This window comes from Tachypleus tridentatus, chromosome 5 (genome assembly GCF_004210375.1).
Source record: "Tachypleus tridentatus isolate NWPU-2018 chromosome 5, ASM421037v1, whole genome shotgun sequence".
Taxonomy (NCBI): Eukaryota; Metazoa; Arthropoda; class Merostomata; order Xiphosura; family Limulidae; genus Tachypleus; species Tachypleus tridentatus.
The window spans coordinates 22,472,328-22,490,705 of record NC_134829.1 but is presented as its reverse complement, the minus strand read 5'-3'; the positions used below and the strand labels follow the sequence as shown (position 1 = coordinate 22,490,705).

The 18,378-nt window shown below is 31.3% G+C and overlaps 1 protein-coding gene across 1 annotated transcript; it reads left to right on the top strand.

Annotated features, from left to right (window-relative positions):
* Positions 1 to 475: 475 nt before the first annotated feature.
* Fdx2 (Adrenodoxin-like protein 2, mitochondrial Ferredoxin 2) lies at positions 476 to 17,385 on the top strand. Its single transcript, XM_076501598.1, has 4 exons — positions 476 to 909; positions 4,552 to 4,664; positions 5,914 to 6,046; positions 15,675 to 17,385. The coding sequence occupies exons 1-4, from the start codon at positions 656 to 658 to the stop codon at positions 15,772 to 15,774; spliced, it is 600 nt and encodes a 199-aa protein (XP_076357713.1). The 5' UTR covers positions 476 to 655; the 3' UTR covers positions 15,775 to 17,385.
* The last annotated feature ends 993 nt before the right edge of the window (positions 17,386 to 18,378 follow it).

Sequence of the window (18,378 nt, the reverse complement as noted above, 5' to 3'; positions counted from 1 at the left end):
CATTTTCTAGTGGTGTTAGTCCGCTAACATACCGCTGAGCTACTAATTGAACATCTAATTAATTTGTGTTGATTTTAAAACCATGCGTTTTTAAACGATGAGAAAAATGTTTATAATTTGTTTGAAAGCATGATTTTATTAGTCCTATTTTCCTAAATGATAACATATTATCAACTGCAAGTGTTTCATTGTATAAAAATCAGTAAGATGCGGAACAATACGAGTGATGATAAAATGCAGCTAATTTTACAAGTTGTTTATCGTCATTGCCGCGTATTGATCTAGTTGAGTTCATCTGCACTAACTGCAAAGTATATAATAGTAAGTTTATGTGCTTGACTAAATTAAATAAGCAAGTGCTTTTATCTATAAAATACTCTTCATTTTTAAAGAAAAGTGTATTTTACAAATAAAATATCAATATATTTAATATTCATAATTTTCTTTAGATCTTCCATTTTGAAGCATAAAAGTTATTGTAGAGGGCGTTAAAATTTAACTCTTAATCTCAAATAAATAGTAGGTAATCACGTGTCTTACGATTATAAGGGCGTTGAAGGTTATATGTAATTTTAATATAGTGAATATTGTATTTTCTTTTTATTTCTTAAATTAAAGAAAACTTTCATTATTTAAAAATAGGATTATTTTGACAATGTCAACAACAAAGCTAGGTTTGCAATTGTGTCGTACATCGGGCTACGTTCAAGCTCTCGCAAAGTTGATTAAATGCCAACCTAATTATGGTGTTGTCAACAGCATCGCGGAACCAATCAACCACATGTGTTTTAGTCCAGACGTTAAAGCGGTTCGCGGGATTTCAAAAATCTCTCATATTCAACAAGACTGGCTGAAGCCCAGAGGCTTTCGAAAATTTAGTTCATCTGTTCCTTTAAGCAAGAAAGAGAAGTAAGTTCCGAGACATTCAGTTTTCAAATTCTATTATGTATAATTAGGGTTTTCTGAAACTCTCCTCACATTGTTGCAGACCCGTCCATGAGAAAATTTACAATTTATGTCCATAAGCTAATAGCCATATTACTGCTAGAAAATAAAACTGCCTGAATTGAATTCTACCCTGTCGATTTTACAAATCTTAAACTTGGGCAAATTAACCTTTAATATACAGTATTAAGAAATCAGAAGCTTTTATCTTATTAAAATTGCAGTTGAACATGTAATCTTAATAAACAAAGATAACACTTACGGTTATTTCCTCTAAAGAAATAGAAAACATATCCTGTTTTCATGAGATAACCCATCCATCTTTGGAATTATTCTGATAGCATCCTTTCAAACACTTCCAGTAAGTTAATTTTCAACAAGCACAGTACATGAAAGTGAGAAAACCATGCTGAAACGTGCACATGAAACTGGTAATTTCATTAATTCATCAGTCAATTCACATTGAGAAACTTTTCCTTTCTCCTGTGCTTTGTTTGTTTTATTACTGATAAAGGATCTTTATTCTCTGCATTGTATATGCACACTCACATGAAAGATATATTTCCTAAGAATAGTTTTCGTGTTTTGTATACACAATTTTTATACTGATAAATAACCATTTTTGGAACACTGTAATAAAAGAAAAAGGATCGATCTTCTAACAGATCTTTTGATCCCGTGATTAGTTAATGACTCGGAACTACAACCAGACAAAAGCCATGAACCTCAAACTGGCTTTTAAAATGCATCTTTAAAACTTTGTATGGACTAGATTTCTTATGAATTTGGAGTGAGCATTGTAACTTGCATGATTCCCAATATCAAAATGTAAGCAAAAATATTACCAGTATTTTAATTGAAGTAATTACTACTAGGGGTCTCTTGTATATTTTACATGATTCTTTGTAAATTGTTACAATAGGAAGAAAACACAAAATTACAAAATATGATAGAAAAGTTGAACCCCACTAGTAACATATAAAAACAAGCAAGTTTTAGGGTTAACATCATTTTTGCTTCCTCGAAATTCAAGTGAATAACTCATTCCTTGCTTTTACTGAGTTAATTTTCTACATGACATCTTAAAAGAAGTTTTCTGAAACTCCAAGTAAATTAATTCTTTTCTTTGCTTTTGTCCATAAAAGAATTAATATCCTCAGGTAAAGGTAATATATGTTTTTAGACATGATTTTTCCCTTGTAAAGCCACATCTTAGACCCTTAGTTTCTTTTACCACTGAGGCACTATGATCTGACCTGAAATGGCACATTTGTCCTTTAAAACATTAGAATTGTATTAATCATCTTCCAGTTTTCTGGTACCTGTCCTATCGCTATCAGAAATGGAAGCAAATAACTTAAGTGTGGTTCTTAGCATGTTTTAAAACTAGAGTAAATATTATCAGATAGAGAAGTCTAGTCTGTTTTCAAGTTTGCATTTTAGCATTTTAACAAGTTATAAATTGACATCCATATCACATGCTTTCAAAACATTTTGTAAGATCTAGTTGCCAAACTATATTATTTATGTAATTGACATCACCTCAGCTATTAAAAGTATTTCTCGAAACTTTAATTTGTTTCAAGCTTTAAGGTAAGATATTGAAATGCTAGACTGAACTTAAAGTACAACAGTTTATATACAAGTATCTTATTTGCTTTACAAAACTTGTGTAGGTTTATTGGACTTTTGGTCTGTAAGTTTACTGGAATATGATATTATAAAAGGAAATACATTTAGATCTACTAAAGGAATATCTTCCTTTACTCATCTGTTGACATTTTTTAGGATGTTATCTGGATGATAGAGAGGGAATGGATTTGATGTACTTAGATTTCTATAGAGCTTTTAAGAATGTGCCACACTATACATTATCTTGGATCTTGACTTGATGGTGGCCGTGTTTTCTAATCCACTGAAAATGTGTTTTGTTACTAGTATGAATTGGATAGAACTTTAAGACTTATTTATAGAGATGTTGATTACAAGTTAAATAAGACAATTATCTTTCTATTAGGTTGAGGAATAATTCGTGAGCATTTTTAAATAATTTCATTCAAGCATTACATGCAAGACTATACAATACTTCAATGCATGAACACATTACACCCAAAACATTTATTATGATACTTTATTTCATGTAATACCTAGGTATATAGTATGCATTGTTTTAAATGAAATTGCAAGAAATTAAATGCGAAAAGCAGATGGTGTCGAAAATGCTCGATTTTGTCCACTTGACATTCCATTTAATGAGCTGAAAATGAAAGCAAAAATTAAAGACATATGAAAATCAAACACACCATCTATTAGAGCAAAAAATTATCTACCAAATGACATGAAATATTTTGCGAAAGCATTTCATTTATGAATATATTTTGTTAACTTGAAAAAATGCTCATGAATTATTCCTCAACCCAATAGAAATTGCTAATTAGGCATCAGTTGAAATAGTGTGTTTAGTTTTGATTTCCTTATCTGAGAAAGGATATTAACTAAATGGAAAAGGTTTGAAGAAAGGCTACTAATATAGTTGTAGGGATGGGTTATTTTATGAGAATAATTATGGACTAAGTTTTCTCCTAAAAAAGAGTAAGCAGAGGGAGGGTGGGGTTTAACTGAAGTTTACAAAATAATGTAAGGCTTATGTTTTTACATTTTTGTAAGGATAGTGTGTGTGTACAGCCTAACAGACACAGTGGTCCCTTGTACATATGCAAGTCAGTTAAAAACATATATGCTAATGTTATGTTTTATTAGCATATAACTTAAGTTTCTTTAGTTATTTCACATAAGTAATAATTTGTAATACTAGATAAAATTTGTAATTAATTTTGTTATTTGACTTGAACATTTTCAAAGAAACCATTTTAAGTTAAAGATTTGAAGATTGTTGCATGTTCATGTGATTTTTCAAAGTCTAACAGATGGTTCATTATTTCTATAAAACTCATGAACAGTTTACCAACTAATAGGCCTTCCATATTTGTGGAATAATGTTTATTGTAACTGTATGAAATATTTTGGTATTTTAAAACCTTTGGCACTTACAAACGTACTGTGATGGCTCCCCAGTTGTGGAAGGAGAGCCTATGCTTTTGTTTGTACTAAGCCCCTCTAAAAGAAGTTTTAAAACAACCTTGTATAGAGAATGTTTTTCACTTGTCATTAACATACTGAGATACCACATGCAAGAGTAAATTATTTTTGGTATGACTATTCCATGCCATACATCGTATGTAATTAATCTGACATTTTTGTATGACATTCCTTACATTCTCCTATAGAATCAATAAACTTTTTTAAAGATCAAATTTCAAGTATTTAAGGAGAATGAAATTTCTTAATCACAATCTTAATGTATTATTGTTAGTGTAAACACTGTGCTACTTTTTATGAAGGATGATAACCTGATAGGTGAACTGTAAAATAACTGTGTGTTTGGAATGTATTTTATATTTGAATAATGACAATAAATATGTAACTTTCAAATATAAGTGACAGGCCATATAATCAAAATCATGTATCAAATAGTGAATAACTTGGTATTTTTATATTAAAAAAGTGAGTCAGTGTTTTAATAGTGAAGCCTTTTTTATGATACAGGGTGTCTGTAACATTCATCAAAGATAATGGAGAACGAATTACTGCTCAAGGCAAAGTTGGGGAAAACCTATTAGACATAGTTGTAAATAACGATGTGGATTTAGAAGGATTTGGTAAGACAGCTATTGTTTATTTGCAGAATGTTGCAGTCAAAAATTTGCTTAAGCCATTTCTATTCCATAAACAAGGCAGAATGTTGTTTATTCATTACTGATGATAACTTTGTGATACAAATTGTAAGTAGATTATTAAAGATGTTTATAGCTGCTAATGATAATTTTAATGTTTGATTAATTGCAACTAACATTTCTGGAACAGAAAAAAATGTAAAACTTACTTGCTGTTTGCTGTGTTTATTTTCAAACCTTTCTTGTGACTTCTTTAGAAGACCTCTCTACCTTAACCCCTGAGACTTAAGTTGTTGCTTATTGTGAACATTAAAAAGTTGGTACCATAAGATATAATTAAAGGGGAGTTAAGTGCGAAGTTGAATGACACTTTTATCTCAAACATCTATTTTATATAAGTATGATTCACTCGTCATTCCTCTTTAAATACTTCTTTTGTAGACACAATATTGTCTTGTATCTTGTATACATAGTAATGTCATTGGTTATATTTGGTTTGCTTTGAATTTTGAGCAAAGTTACATGAGGGCTATCTTCATTAGCTCTCCCTAATTTAGCAGTGTAAGATAGAGGGAATGGAGCTAGTCATCACCACCCACTGCCAACTCATGGGCTACTCTTTTACCAACAAAGTGGGATTGACTGTCACATTACAGTGCTCCCACCCCTGAAAGGGCGAGCATGTTTGGTGTGACTGGGATCCAAACCTGTGATCCTTAGATTATGAGTTGAGTGCCTAAACCCCTTGGTCATGCCAGGTCTTTAAAGGAATGTCATCCTTACCCAGGTGGTCACCCCCTCAAGTACTAACAGAGTCCAATGCTGCTAAACTTCAGGGATTGGACAAGAACCGGCATTTTCAACGTGGTATGAACAATGACCATTGGTTCTGTAGAGGTCATGAGAACATCAAAACCAAATACAATAATTTTTATTTTTTTGTTATTTCTTATATACATGTATTTTTAATTCTTTATCTTACAATGAGAATAAATGTTCCTAATTATATTAGTTAAAACCTTTTAATGCTGTGTTTAAGAAACGAGTATATTGGCATTTGAAAGTAATACATCGGCAAAAGGGCCACTAAAACCTTGCAGGATTTTCCTTTTTTAACCATGTGTTTTACTTGCACACACAGTTTGAATATTAAGGTAAAACTGAAAAGTGTATGTGAAACATTTAGTTCATTATTAATAGTTACAGATAATTAAATGTTTATTTTATCTTGCAGGTGCCTGTGAAGGGACCTTGGCTTGCTCAACATGCCATGTAATTCTGAAACAAGAAGACTTTGACAGAATTCCTGATAAACCCACAGATGAAGAGTTGGACATGCTGGACCTAGCATATGGCCTAACTGAAACGTACAAATCTTTTGTTTTAAGACATTCTTATAAACATTTAAAGGATTGTTAGAATTTTTAATAATGTAGCTTTCAGAACAAAAACATTAAACTGATTTATCAGTCGCCCTTCTTTTTGCAAACTGGATATTGATGATTAGCAGTAAAATACATTGATTTTTTTTGTTGTTCAGCTGCTGTTTATAAATGAAACAGTTGGTTGATGTAGCTTTACATCTTTACAGTTAATGAGAGTCATGAAATGAGATTTTGGTAAGATTAATAACAGTAGCTCATTATTGATGTTAAATACTTAAAATTAGTGTTAGTAAGGTCCAGAGTTATACTTGACCACACCTGAAAAAGTTATTTCTAGAACATTTTTAGTGCCAAATAATGGTGTTGCTATGTATTGTAAGGTGTGTTTGAAATTTGCTTTGCAGGTGTGTATTGGTGGACCTCTTGCAAAGACCCATGGGCTTCTAGTTACTATCATGATTTTTTTTGTTGATCCAGTGATGAAGCAATAAAGGCTTTTGATTGAATCCATTATCTGAAACAATGGGAGTCTCAAAGAATAATTGTTTTTCCATTGTTGTGGTTGCTCTTGTAAATCTTTTCATATTTCCAAATTTTTGTACACTAAGTTTGCAGCATAAATCCACATTTTAAAAGGGGGAAAAAAATTATGATTATATATAAAAAAACAACAAAAAAACTTGGGGACAACAGAGTTGAAAAGGATGGAGGAAACTTGTCCTCCCGTGTGTATTATGGTGTTCACAATCACTTGATGGTTATTGAGATGTCTTTCAAGAGTATCCTGTACATGGTTAATCCATTTTGTACAGTCACTTATATTTTAGCAAGAAACGCATCTGTTATTTTGGCACTGTGGCAGTGGGCAGTATCATCCACTAGTTTAAAGTGTAGTCCACTTTTGTCATCATGCACTAGTGCAAGAAGTCTCAGAATGATATTGTTACATGTAGCATTATTGGTATCATACCACAGTATGTAGAGGTCAGTATATTCACCAATACTTAATTTGTTCTACTATCATATGCATTATGGAATTTGGATAAACTGGCTCTTTGTAAATGAGTACATTTATGTGTTGCTGTGAGTAGAATGTGTCTCACTTGGCATCTTTTATCCATGTGAACCTAGTGAAGTCTGTTTCTAACTGTCTGTACATTGGTGTTGTATCATCCAGTTGCAGTTGTGCATATATCATTTGCTCCCACAGTTTGCATTTTATAACTATTACAGTGAACAGTGGTAATCTGCTTTCATTTTATGTCGAACGGTTGTTTCATTGGTATCGAAGCATTTTCACATGAGGAAAACATCCAAATATCTTCAAGGCAAGTTTCAAGAATAATTTGGAGTCATGAAATTTGTCATTTACTGTAAAATGATAACTGAAAGGATATTTTGTTTACCATTTTTGAAAAAAAAAAAAAGTCATATGGAGGAAATGTTCAGGGATTGTATTTTTTTGAGAGTGCTGGTCAGATGACTACAAGCCATAATATCAGAAGTTCTCAGCTATAAGTAAGATGCTTAAGTTTAGAATTTGTGTCCATCCCTGAGTTTGTATTGGCTAACAACTTATCAGTTGAAAGTATAATTATGCGTTGTTGTTTTTCATGTGATTTTACTTCTCTTTCACAAATTTCTTATTACAAAACTAATCTGAGTTAACATTCTGTCTCCAAGTCTTTTTGTAGTTACTGTTCTGAAAACCATACATTGTTACTTTGTCTGAAAGTTGGTATCATAGCATGATCTTACTGGCAAGAATAGGGATAGAGGGGCCCAGAAGTGAACTTTGCATGGAGTACCTGTGGGGCAGCTTGCTCTGAGTTTTGAGAGATCCTAAAAACAAGTGTAAGGCATAATGCTTACTTAGTAATAAATCTCTGTATGAGCCAATGCATCCTTTTCACCTTGAGAGGGTTAAAATAACAAGAAATACAATAAATGTTAAAAAAAAGGGGTTTTGGCAAAATTTTACCTAAAAATAATCTTATTTCTGTACCTTATTAACTAAAACCTTTTGAGTTTCATTGTAGTTAAATTTCAAAGTAAATTGAAATGCAAATAAAAATAGAACAGTCTAATCAGGCTAGAAAACCAATTTTAATTATTTATGAAATTTATAAAACAATGGCAAACTGCTATTCATAAAATATTAAAAAAGAATTAGAAAGTTATTGAGAACTTCAATATAAACTACCATAAAATGTCCTTTAAGGAATGTTTATCTTAAAGATAGCCTGTTGAGAAATAACACCTGTGCACTAAAGTTAGGGTTACAAATATTATTAAAACCTTACTTTCAAGAATTACAAGATAACAAACAATTTAGTTGGACTTCTCAAGATATGTACATTTTGTTTTTTGTCTATTGAACATTATTCTTTACAAAATTTACTTGTTTTAGGATGGTTTTTGTTAGAGGTTATCATGTTGTACGCCATCAAAAATGTTTCAGAACAAGAAATTAATAATTTTGTTATCGTTTTAGTAAAACGTACAAATGGTGTTGGGTTTGGTGTGGTTTTAAAAAAAGCTTTATTCAGTATTTAGAAGGTATATTTTATTAATTTATATAATATGAAGTATAGCAGAAGTAGAGACTGAATCATCTTTCAAGCAGTTGATACTTACTGCCAGTCTTTACATTATTGTTATCAAACTGTCTTTCTCACACAAAGATCAAGTCTCGTGTGTTTTGAATCATCTTTCAAGCAGTTGATACTTACTGCCAGTCTTTACATTATTGTTATCAAACTGTCTTTTTCACACAAAGATCAAGTCTCGTGTGTTTTGAATCATCTTTCAAGCAGTTGATACTTACTGCCAGTCTTTACATTATTGTTATCAAACTGTCTTTCTCACACAAAGATCAAGTCTCGTGTGTTTTATTCATGAATGTTGCATTACTTTACAGCAATGTAGTCGAACCTTTAAATGGATTGTTTTTGAATTTTGTGCAAATTTTCACATTCCTTGGCGTCTTTCACATTCCTTGGCGTCACTTTCGACACAAAACTAACATGGAAAAAACACATAAACAATATACACTCATCAATAAGGAAAAAGGATTTCATATCTAAAGACTATAACTGGTAAACAATCAAAATGCGCACCGAACACCATTATACAAATATACAAGGCTTACATCCGTCCACTAATAGAGTACGGATGTCAAGTAACATACAACATGTCAAACAACACACTCCAAAAAATCCAAGTGCAACAAAACAAAATATTAAAATCCGCATTCAGTTTACCATCTTTTACACCAACAAATTATCTACACCAAATTAGTAATTTACCAACTATAAGAGATAGAATAACAGAACTTTCTATGAAATATTATCGAAAAGCAGAAAACAGAAACAAACTAACGGCATCACTACACAAATTATCAAGTGCACCAACAAAATACATATCACCATACAACATATTTCAAGAATCACAATCCACTCAACAAAGAGTTTAAATACATAAAAACTATGTTATTAACATGAATTCCTTTTTTTTCAGGTACAGGGCACACGACAGGCAAACTTTGCGCCTGTCGTGTGAAAGTGGTTTTCTCGGGTACTCCGTTTTCCCACATCAAAATCTTCAGGCATTGGATTTCTAGATCCCAGCCCAGGCAACCTTTTGCCAGACCCAGAATCGGGCGTTTGATTTGATCTGAACTTGAATGAATTACATTCATGTTCACATCTACCCAACTTTTCTTTTGAGACAGGTCCGACCTTTCCTTCTTTCCACTGCTACCTTTGCCTCCACCCAAAAGACCATTTAGTGAGACATTCCCACCCAAAAGTCAAGAATAATAACAATAATTAATTTATTAAAATAAGAATAATAAAAAAAACACCACTTAATCCTAATAACAATCCAGAAGGGGACGAAGAGGAACTACAAAGTTCCTGAACACCCCAGTTGGAGAGAGAACTCTTGGTTTCTCTCTCTAAACTGAACCCTGCCACGTTAGTTTAGTTTAGTTTAGTTTTGTGCAAAGCTACACAAGGGCTATCTGTGCTTGCTGCCTCTAATTTAGCAGTGTAAGACTACTACCTACTGCTAACTCTTGGGCTACTCTTTTACACAACAGATAGTGGGATTGACTGTTACATTATAACTCCCCCACAGTTGAAAGGGTGAGCATGTTTGGTGCGACAGGGATTTGAACCAGTGACCATCAGATTACAAGTCAAACGCCTTAACGCACCTGGCCTTTGAATGGTTTTTATTATCTGGATAATTTCGAATATTTTCGGTATGGTTCAAATTGTATCACCAGAAATATTTATTTAAAATGTTAATGAAGGGTCTCGTATTATAGATCCTGTAACATATCACTGGATATCCTGAAAATGTGTAACTACTTTTACATGCAAAAGGCAAAAGTTGTCAAAGATTAATTTAAAAGGGCTTCCTTCCCCTGACATTTAAGCAACAAGTTCAAATACTCGCAGCCCACTGTGAAGTTCGGAATTAAAACAATAACATTTAAGAAGGTATTCTACAATGGTTAATTATAAAATCAGAAAAATTAAAAACATAGATGTAATTTTAAAAATACTTTCTAGAGAAAAACATCTTGCCATGCTAATATTTGTTTATTGTCAAACTCAACAAAGAATGAGAGGTTCTACTTGTGTGATGTGAAACAATCCTGGAAACTTAAGACAAGTGTAAGGCATAATGCTTACTTAGTATTAAATCTCTGAGCATAGATGTGCATTGCTAAGCTGTGCAAATGGAGCAAATAATGGTTGGTCTACTGCTGTCAAAATAGACAAATTAATTTCTGTGCAATTGTTTGTGATTTAATTAAATCTGTTACAAATAATACTAAATAATGAGGTTATTTGGGCATCAAAATACCTTGATTGCATTATTTATTTAAATAATGTGAGCAAAAGAGTGATTTTAACATGTTTCTCAACAGTAGCATTGCCTTGGACATTTTCTTTTGGAGAAGAATAAAAAAACTTTATTCATAACTACATTTGGGGTAGCTTTACATTTCCAGTCACAGAAGACTGTCTTGTTCTCCTGTTTGAGTTTGTTAACAAACCACTTCAGGTTAAATGGGTAGATTTCCATGTATGCTTGTGAGAATAGGTGGAAGTGTGTTTAATATATCTTGGATCTGAATTTTTAGGACATGATACAGTTGAATAGCTTATCATAGGAATGAGTTTGTAAGATTTGGTATTAATGGTAAAACCAGTCAATGTGACAACTCATTGTAGTAGAATTCATACTTTTAAACTTTGTTCAAAAGATACCAGATAAATAACTGCAGTTATGGTCTTTGTCCATACACAGGACTGGATGAATTCAAGAGAATTCTTGACTGTGATGTCAATCTGTTTGAGTATACTCTGCAGAAACAGTTGTGTAGGAGGTCCTGATTGTGATGAGATCCTAAAGTAGGTCATATTATTCGAGTAGAAAATTGGAACAAAGAACTGTTATCATTTTGATTGTCTAAAAAATTCTCATTTCAGTCCTGTAAGATTGAACAGAAATGCTAACATTTTCACACGCGTGCGAGCGTGCTTGCACTTCAGTGGAAGGAAGTTTTCACACTGTATATTTAGAGTTCAGGCAATTAGAAAAATAACTGGTATGTGCAACAACCATTTCTTTACAATAGAACATAATGTTTTGTTAAAATATTCTCACACCAAGAACCTGGCTTTCACTGGGACTTTACATGAATGTTGGTTGTATCTTTATTGATATAATTTTTTAATGTGGTAGTGAGAAATTAGAGTTCTTAAATATATTATTTTTTAAGTAAATGGTAGCACTTTTAATTTACAAAAAAGCATTAAAGTTTATATAGGTAAAATTAATGGAAATCCTGAGCTATGTGCATTGAACCATTTTGATGCCATGAGTTACGTCCGACTAAACAGCACAATCAGAACACTTCTGTGCAGTTCTTCCCAGAGAAAAATCCCTTTTAAGAAAATGCTAATTTTTTTTTTTTTTTCAATGAGGTATGAATACTATGATTAGTAATTACTAGCACACTTAGTACACATTGGTGGCACTTCTGCTAGTATTGCTAGTGTTTTTGATTTTGTTCTATTTTGGTCATAAATAGGGCCTCAGATATTTTTAGGTTATGAAAAGTTTTAGAATATCATTTTTGGAACAACTATGAACTGTTTGTCATAGCTGTTACAAATTTCAATTATGCTTTGATTATTTTAAGCTGCATAGCATCAGGATTGTATTTTTTGGGAAACTAAACAGCTACTAATATTGTGATACTTCTCCTTAAATAGTATTACGTACTTTCTATTTTGATATGCATTTTCTTAGAGTGTTATGTTCTTTCCATTCTTTTCAATGTGCTGTTTCCTGAACATTTCTTCTCTGCTTCAGCTTCTTAAACCAATTTCTTTTAGCTCTAATTTATTCTTTGTTTTTAAGTGTGTTAAAAAAAATTGTTCATTTATGGTTAACATTAACTGTATCTAATTTGTTTAGTGAATTATATACATTTATTACTGTTTACAATTTTCCCAAGTAAATTAATCTCGAGGAAAAGGCACATAGTTTGGGCAGATTTGTGAGCATGTGTTTTGTGTATATATATATATAAACATGTTATTAGTATTTGATGATATAAGCATATAGTGAAACAGTAATATCCCGTGTCTTTTATTCAGTGTTTCTGTGGATGCTACCTGAAATCCTATTAGCCCTGTTGTTAGCAACAGTATGCTGTTTACTTTAGCATGTTTTAAATCTCAACACCAAGATTTTTTTTTTCTTTCAACCACAGTATTTAATGCATTCCCATTTAAATTGTAACAGTAATTTGAATAATGAAAACCTGCATCCATCATCTTGCATTTTGGATAGTTAAACATCATCTGCCATGTATTGGCCCAATACATCAAATTATTTAAATCTCCCCTAAGTCTACAGCATCGTTGATACAGCTAACCAACCCAAATATCTGAATGTCATCTGCAAACTTCAAAATTTGTTTGATCATTAATATAAATCACAAACAACAAGAGACCCAGCAAAGAGTCCTAAGGCACACTGCTTGTAACTGTGATCCAGTCAGACCCTCACTCCATGTATTACAACTATCTGCTTTCTACTTTCCAGCCAATCTTCTAATTTAATAGCATTTTCCCCACACACAGATTTAATTTTTGTAACAAGTCTTTTTTATGAGACACCTTATCAAACACTTTCTGAAAATCTAGGTAAACTAAATGCAGTGTTTCCTTCATCAACACTTGTAACATAAAGAATATCATAATAATTACTAAACAAAATTTTTCCCATAGTGAAACCATGCTGGTTCTTTGACACTATATCAAATTGCTGTAAATGCTCTGTAATGTACATTCTTCAAAATCTTTTCATCTGCTGATATAAGTCTGACTGGCCTATAATTACCTGGATAATGTTTAATATCTTTAAATATTTGACTAACATTAGCAACAAATCTTCTATTACTTTTTCACTACTGAGTGACTTTTAATAAAATAAAAATAAAATTAACAGTTCACAAATGAAATTTTTAAGTTTCTGTAAAATGCCAGACTAATAGTTGTATGGTCCAGTGGACTTGTAAATTTTTAGGTTTCCTAACTTTTCTCTTACAATTTCTGAACTTAAAATGGTATATTTTACATCAATATTTTCTTCATACATTAATCATGCTGGCTGAGACATAATGTTTGTATCTTGTGAGATTAGTTCACCACTTGTTGTTTTTTAAGAGCCCCAATCCACATCCTAACATTTGCTTACCCATCATATACCTAAAGAATTCTTTATTCTATGATTTAATTTTCTCAGCCAACTCTCATTCATGTACAGTTTTTGTCCTATTAACTTTCTAACTGCTCTCTTGATTTCCTTTGGATTTCCATGTCTGTATTTCCAATAAGTTTAAATTGCTTAAATATATTGTTTATCTCTGATGTGATCTCTTAAAATCTTTCATAAATCATGCACTTTACGACAACTCTTTAGTTCAATCTATGAAGAGAGATCACGTCTCATTCCATCAAAATTTGTTTTCTGAAGTTTGTAATCGGGATACTAATCTTCAATTCTACATCCAATAAAATTCCACACCTAATATCGTAGTGGTCATTTGAACTTGTGTTCACCAATCACAACTTTGTCTACAATATTCACATCAATGTTAAATCTAATATAAATTCATCCCTTGTAGGTTTCTTCAGTAGATGGTCTATTAAAAAAACTTGAATAATGTTTTAAAAACCAATCCCTCTTCTCTCTCGGATTCAATTTCCCTTAAGTTAGTCTCGTATCTTTCAGCTACCATTTTGGTCTCATTAACTTCCACATTCTGATCTGGAAGTTTATAACAAATCCCAGTTACAAGACCTTTCTCTTTATATTCACTAACATTCATCCAAACTGATTCGATCTCTGATATTTCCTTTAATATGCTCTAACTCGACAAGATACAATTTACTCCTTGCATATAAGGTAACTCCTCTCCCTTCCTTTTTTTTTTTTTTCAATACTCTAATAAATAATCTGTAGCCTGGTATTTTAAAAACATTTATCAAAACTGTTAATATCACGTCTCAGTGGTACCCATATTATAAAAATCCTTAGTTTCCACGACTGCTTTGAATTCATCAGTTTTATCTCTAATACTTCTAGCATTACAGTAGTAACAATTAGCCATATATTTTACATTGTTTGTTTGTTGTACATGTTTTTTCTGTCAATTTTTTTTTCTATTTTACTAATATTGTAGCCCTAACCTATGTCTAGCCCTAGTTTAAATCAACCATTACAGCTAGCTACTGCCTTAAAGTGTAAGCCATTCATTCCAAAAATATTAACTTTCTCATTAAAATTCTCTCTCAAATCCAACCAGCCTATTTACTCATCTCTACATATTGATGTAAGCCTGGCATTCAATTCTAATGACCTACTTACTTCATACCCATAATGTATTGTTGGCAATATCCCTGATAAAATCAAGCTATTGTCCCTTTCTTTAAATGCCCTTATCAGTGTTTTACACTTATAATAAGGTCCTCAGATCAATCTTTCCCTACATCATTAAGTGTACAGATTTACAATGCTAAAATCAGGGGTTTGATTTCCTTTGGTGAAGAATACACGCACACACCATGTACCACCACAAAAATCACATTGCTGCCAGTACCCTTATTTGTCTCTGGTTCTATCAGTTGTATCCTGTGCTCCTGCATAGCATAAGCATATATCTTTGCTCCTATTTACTCCATATTAAACCTGTTCATATGCCTAGCTAGTTATAAAGAAGTTGCGTGTTTTGAAAGAACCATTCATAGGCGTCAAAGTGTAGAAATTGCCAAAATAAATTACACGATGAATGATAATGGTATTAAAACATTTTTTTGTGTTTAACATTCAATGATACAATAGATTACGTGTTCATATTAAATGCACACGTACCGTTTATATTAACATATTGAATGTGTGTGCTAGAGATTGAGAGAGCCCCTAAAAGTTTATTATATAAACCAATAACTCTATTTTCTACAATATTAAACAGATGTGAGAGTTTATAGGGTAATTTGTTTTTTGTTTTTTTAAATAGGTCCAGGTTGGGCTGTCAAATTTACATGACTAAAGATTTAGACGGATTAGAAGTCAAAGTACCTGCTGGAGTAAATGATGCCAGAGATACACCTGTATGAAGATAATGATGCTTAACTCAGAATTTATTTTATCTTATGGAATATATATATATATACACACAAATAAATTGATAAACCATAGATTTCACAGAGTACATCCGAGAGTGTTCTTGGAGCTGTAGAAACTAATTCATATCTAGCTGATACATAATTTGAACGATCACTTTGAGAAATGAGGTTAGGGTGATAGAACTTGAGTGGTATCTATAGGACAAGGCAATTTTTATAAATTAACCTTTAATCCAAAAATGTTTTAAATACGTTAGAGTTTTTAAGACAACTGTGTGAAACAGAGTAAGTCTGACTTTATTATGTTTTAAGTATGATAGGGTTTATAAGGACAACTGTGTGAAACAGTATGTCTGCTTTCATTATCTATTTTAAAACTTTTTCACTATTGTAGGCAGTTTTTTCCAACACATAGTTGTTGATAGGAGTACACAATGCATTTCAAAATAAGTATTCAACAGCTTCTAGTTTTAATAAGCTTTTCAGAATGCAGATTATACAAAAGTATTTTCATGTACTTGGAAGAAAACGTTGTGAAAATAATTTTTGTACAGACATTAATGGATAATATCCAGTTTATTTTTTCCATATTTTATTTAATCAACAAGCTTTCCATCACAAATATAGCAGCTATCTTTTAATATTTTAGGTGATTAGTTACTTAGTTAATGAAATTGTGATAAGAAGCTCTTATATTAAGCTTTGCACCCGTATTACTTAGTCTGTGTTGTGATGCTCACCAATCATGACCAACATGCTTATTATAGTGAATCTCTCAAACATTTCTTTTATCATCTGATGAAGCCAAATAATGTGTTGTAGATTCCTGGAGCAACATATATTTACCAATTATTATACAGGGCATTCTTCTATATTTGTTAACATTCACAAAAAGTGTTGTGTTGATAAAATTAGGATATAGTCAAAATTATAGAACATTAAGAGAAGCTACATTGAGTTATAACCTTGAATCATCTTGAAAATTGTCACTGTATCTCTCATTTCTTTACGGTGTAACTGTTATCACAGTTACATGATGCTACATAACTATAATAATAAATATGTAGGTGAAAATTTGTAATGTTTTCAATAAATGTTTAGTAAGTAATTTTTCAAAGTTAGTGTTGCTCTGTTTTTCAGATAATGGATTAAGAGTATGCTTGATTTGGAATATAGTGTGTTGTTTTAAAACTTGTGCAACTTTTAGCGTAATGTTTTAAAATGTAATAATAATTCAAATTTTGACAGTTACGAGTTTTAGAAAGCTACAAACAGAAAAGTGATCAGAGATATGCAAACAAACTAGTCACTCCGATATCTCTGGCAACTTTAACTGTGTTTTCTAACATGAAATGTTCTAGCAGTCCGGAAGAAGCACTGAAATGTCAGATAAATATAAAAGTTAGTTTATATCAGTTTGAGTTGTGGGTTTACAATGAAAACAATTCTTTTCTGCTTATTGATTTTAAATTATTTATGTTAAATATAAGGGTATTTAGTCTAACAAACATTTGTAATAATTGAAAACAAAAAAGAAATATAGAATTTTTTGTGGAGTTAAACATTTAAATAAAATGTTTTTCAACATTTTTGTTTATTAAATATTGTTTCAGAATTCTTAAATATACGAATTACTTGCTAATATTACAAAAAATACGTTATTAAAACTGAAAATTGTCAGTTATCTCGTGCTGCCATCTGGCGCAAACGTTGGCAAATATCTACAAATTATGTAAAACATGTAGAAAAACTTGAATATTTAACATTGAAACACCTCAGTTTTGTAGATTATGGTAAGTTTTAAATTTTCAAAACACTATTATGAATTATAGTTATACGTTCAGGTTGTACAAACAACCAAGGCGTTTTGTTTTTTTTTGTTATTAATATATTGTGATGAGTGTTGGATTCTAATGTTTAAGGACTAAAATAGAAATGGCTACATTAATACTATACTCTTATTAAAGCACTTTTTAAAAACATTTAAAACGTATGTATATGTTTGTACACTTAAACAGATGTTTATATGAACATTTATTAACTGATATTTAACATGTTCTGAAGTCATAACCAGAAACAAGTAGCACAAACATACAAGGCCAGATTTTACTATAAACCAACAAAAGTATTTTATTTTAAAAATATACAAAATTGAACGAAGTTATTATGAAACATTGTTGAGTAGGTGCGATTTTTATCGTTGTTTGATAGAAAAACTGAATTCATGGATGTTTTATGGGGGGGGGGTTGTTTAACAATAGGTTGCTAAATATTTATAACTATAAGATAATTATTTTCATCTACTGTCTTCAATGTGCTATTTACTATTATTTTTTTATTTGATATTTAATGATGAAAACAATATAATGAATAGTTATGTATTCGCGGATATGCTTTGGCCCAAGTGTAAAGCACTGTTCAGAACGGTTTCTTTATTTTAAAGCAAGTAAATCAGTTTACGCCGAGCAACAAATTTTCTTCGCTTCTAGAAATGATGCAACTGTTTTTGAGTAACTTAACGATGCTAAATCATGTTGAAAATTACTGATTACCTCTAGTTTTCGAGTTATGATAGATTTATTCAAAATATTCGTA

Bases quoted from the DNA above. Each gene is read 5' to 3' on its own strand.
- Fdx2 (XM_076501598.1), top strand. From the start codon at position 656: ATGTCAACAACAAAGCTAGGTTTGCAATTGTGTCGTACATCGGGCTAC. The intron at 910-4,551 runs GTAAGTTCCGAG...TTTATGATACAG, and splicing joins CCTTTAAGCAAGAAAGAGAA to GGTGTCTGTAACATTCATCA. The intron at 6,047-15,674 runs GTACAAATCTTT...TTTTTTAAATAG, and splicing joins GCATATGGCCTAACTGAAAC to GTCCAGGTTGGGCTGTCAAA.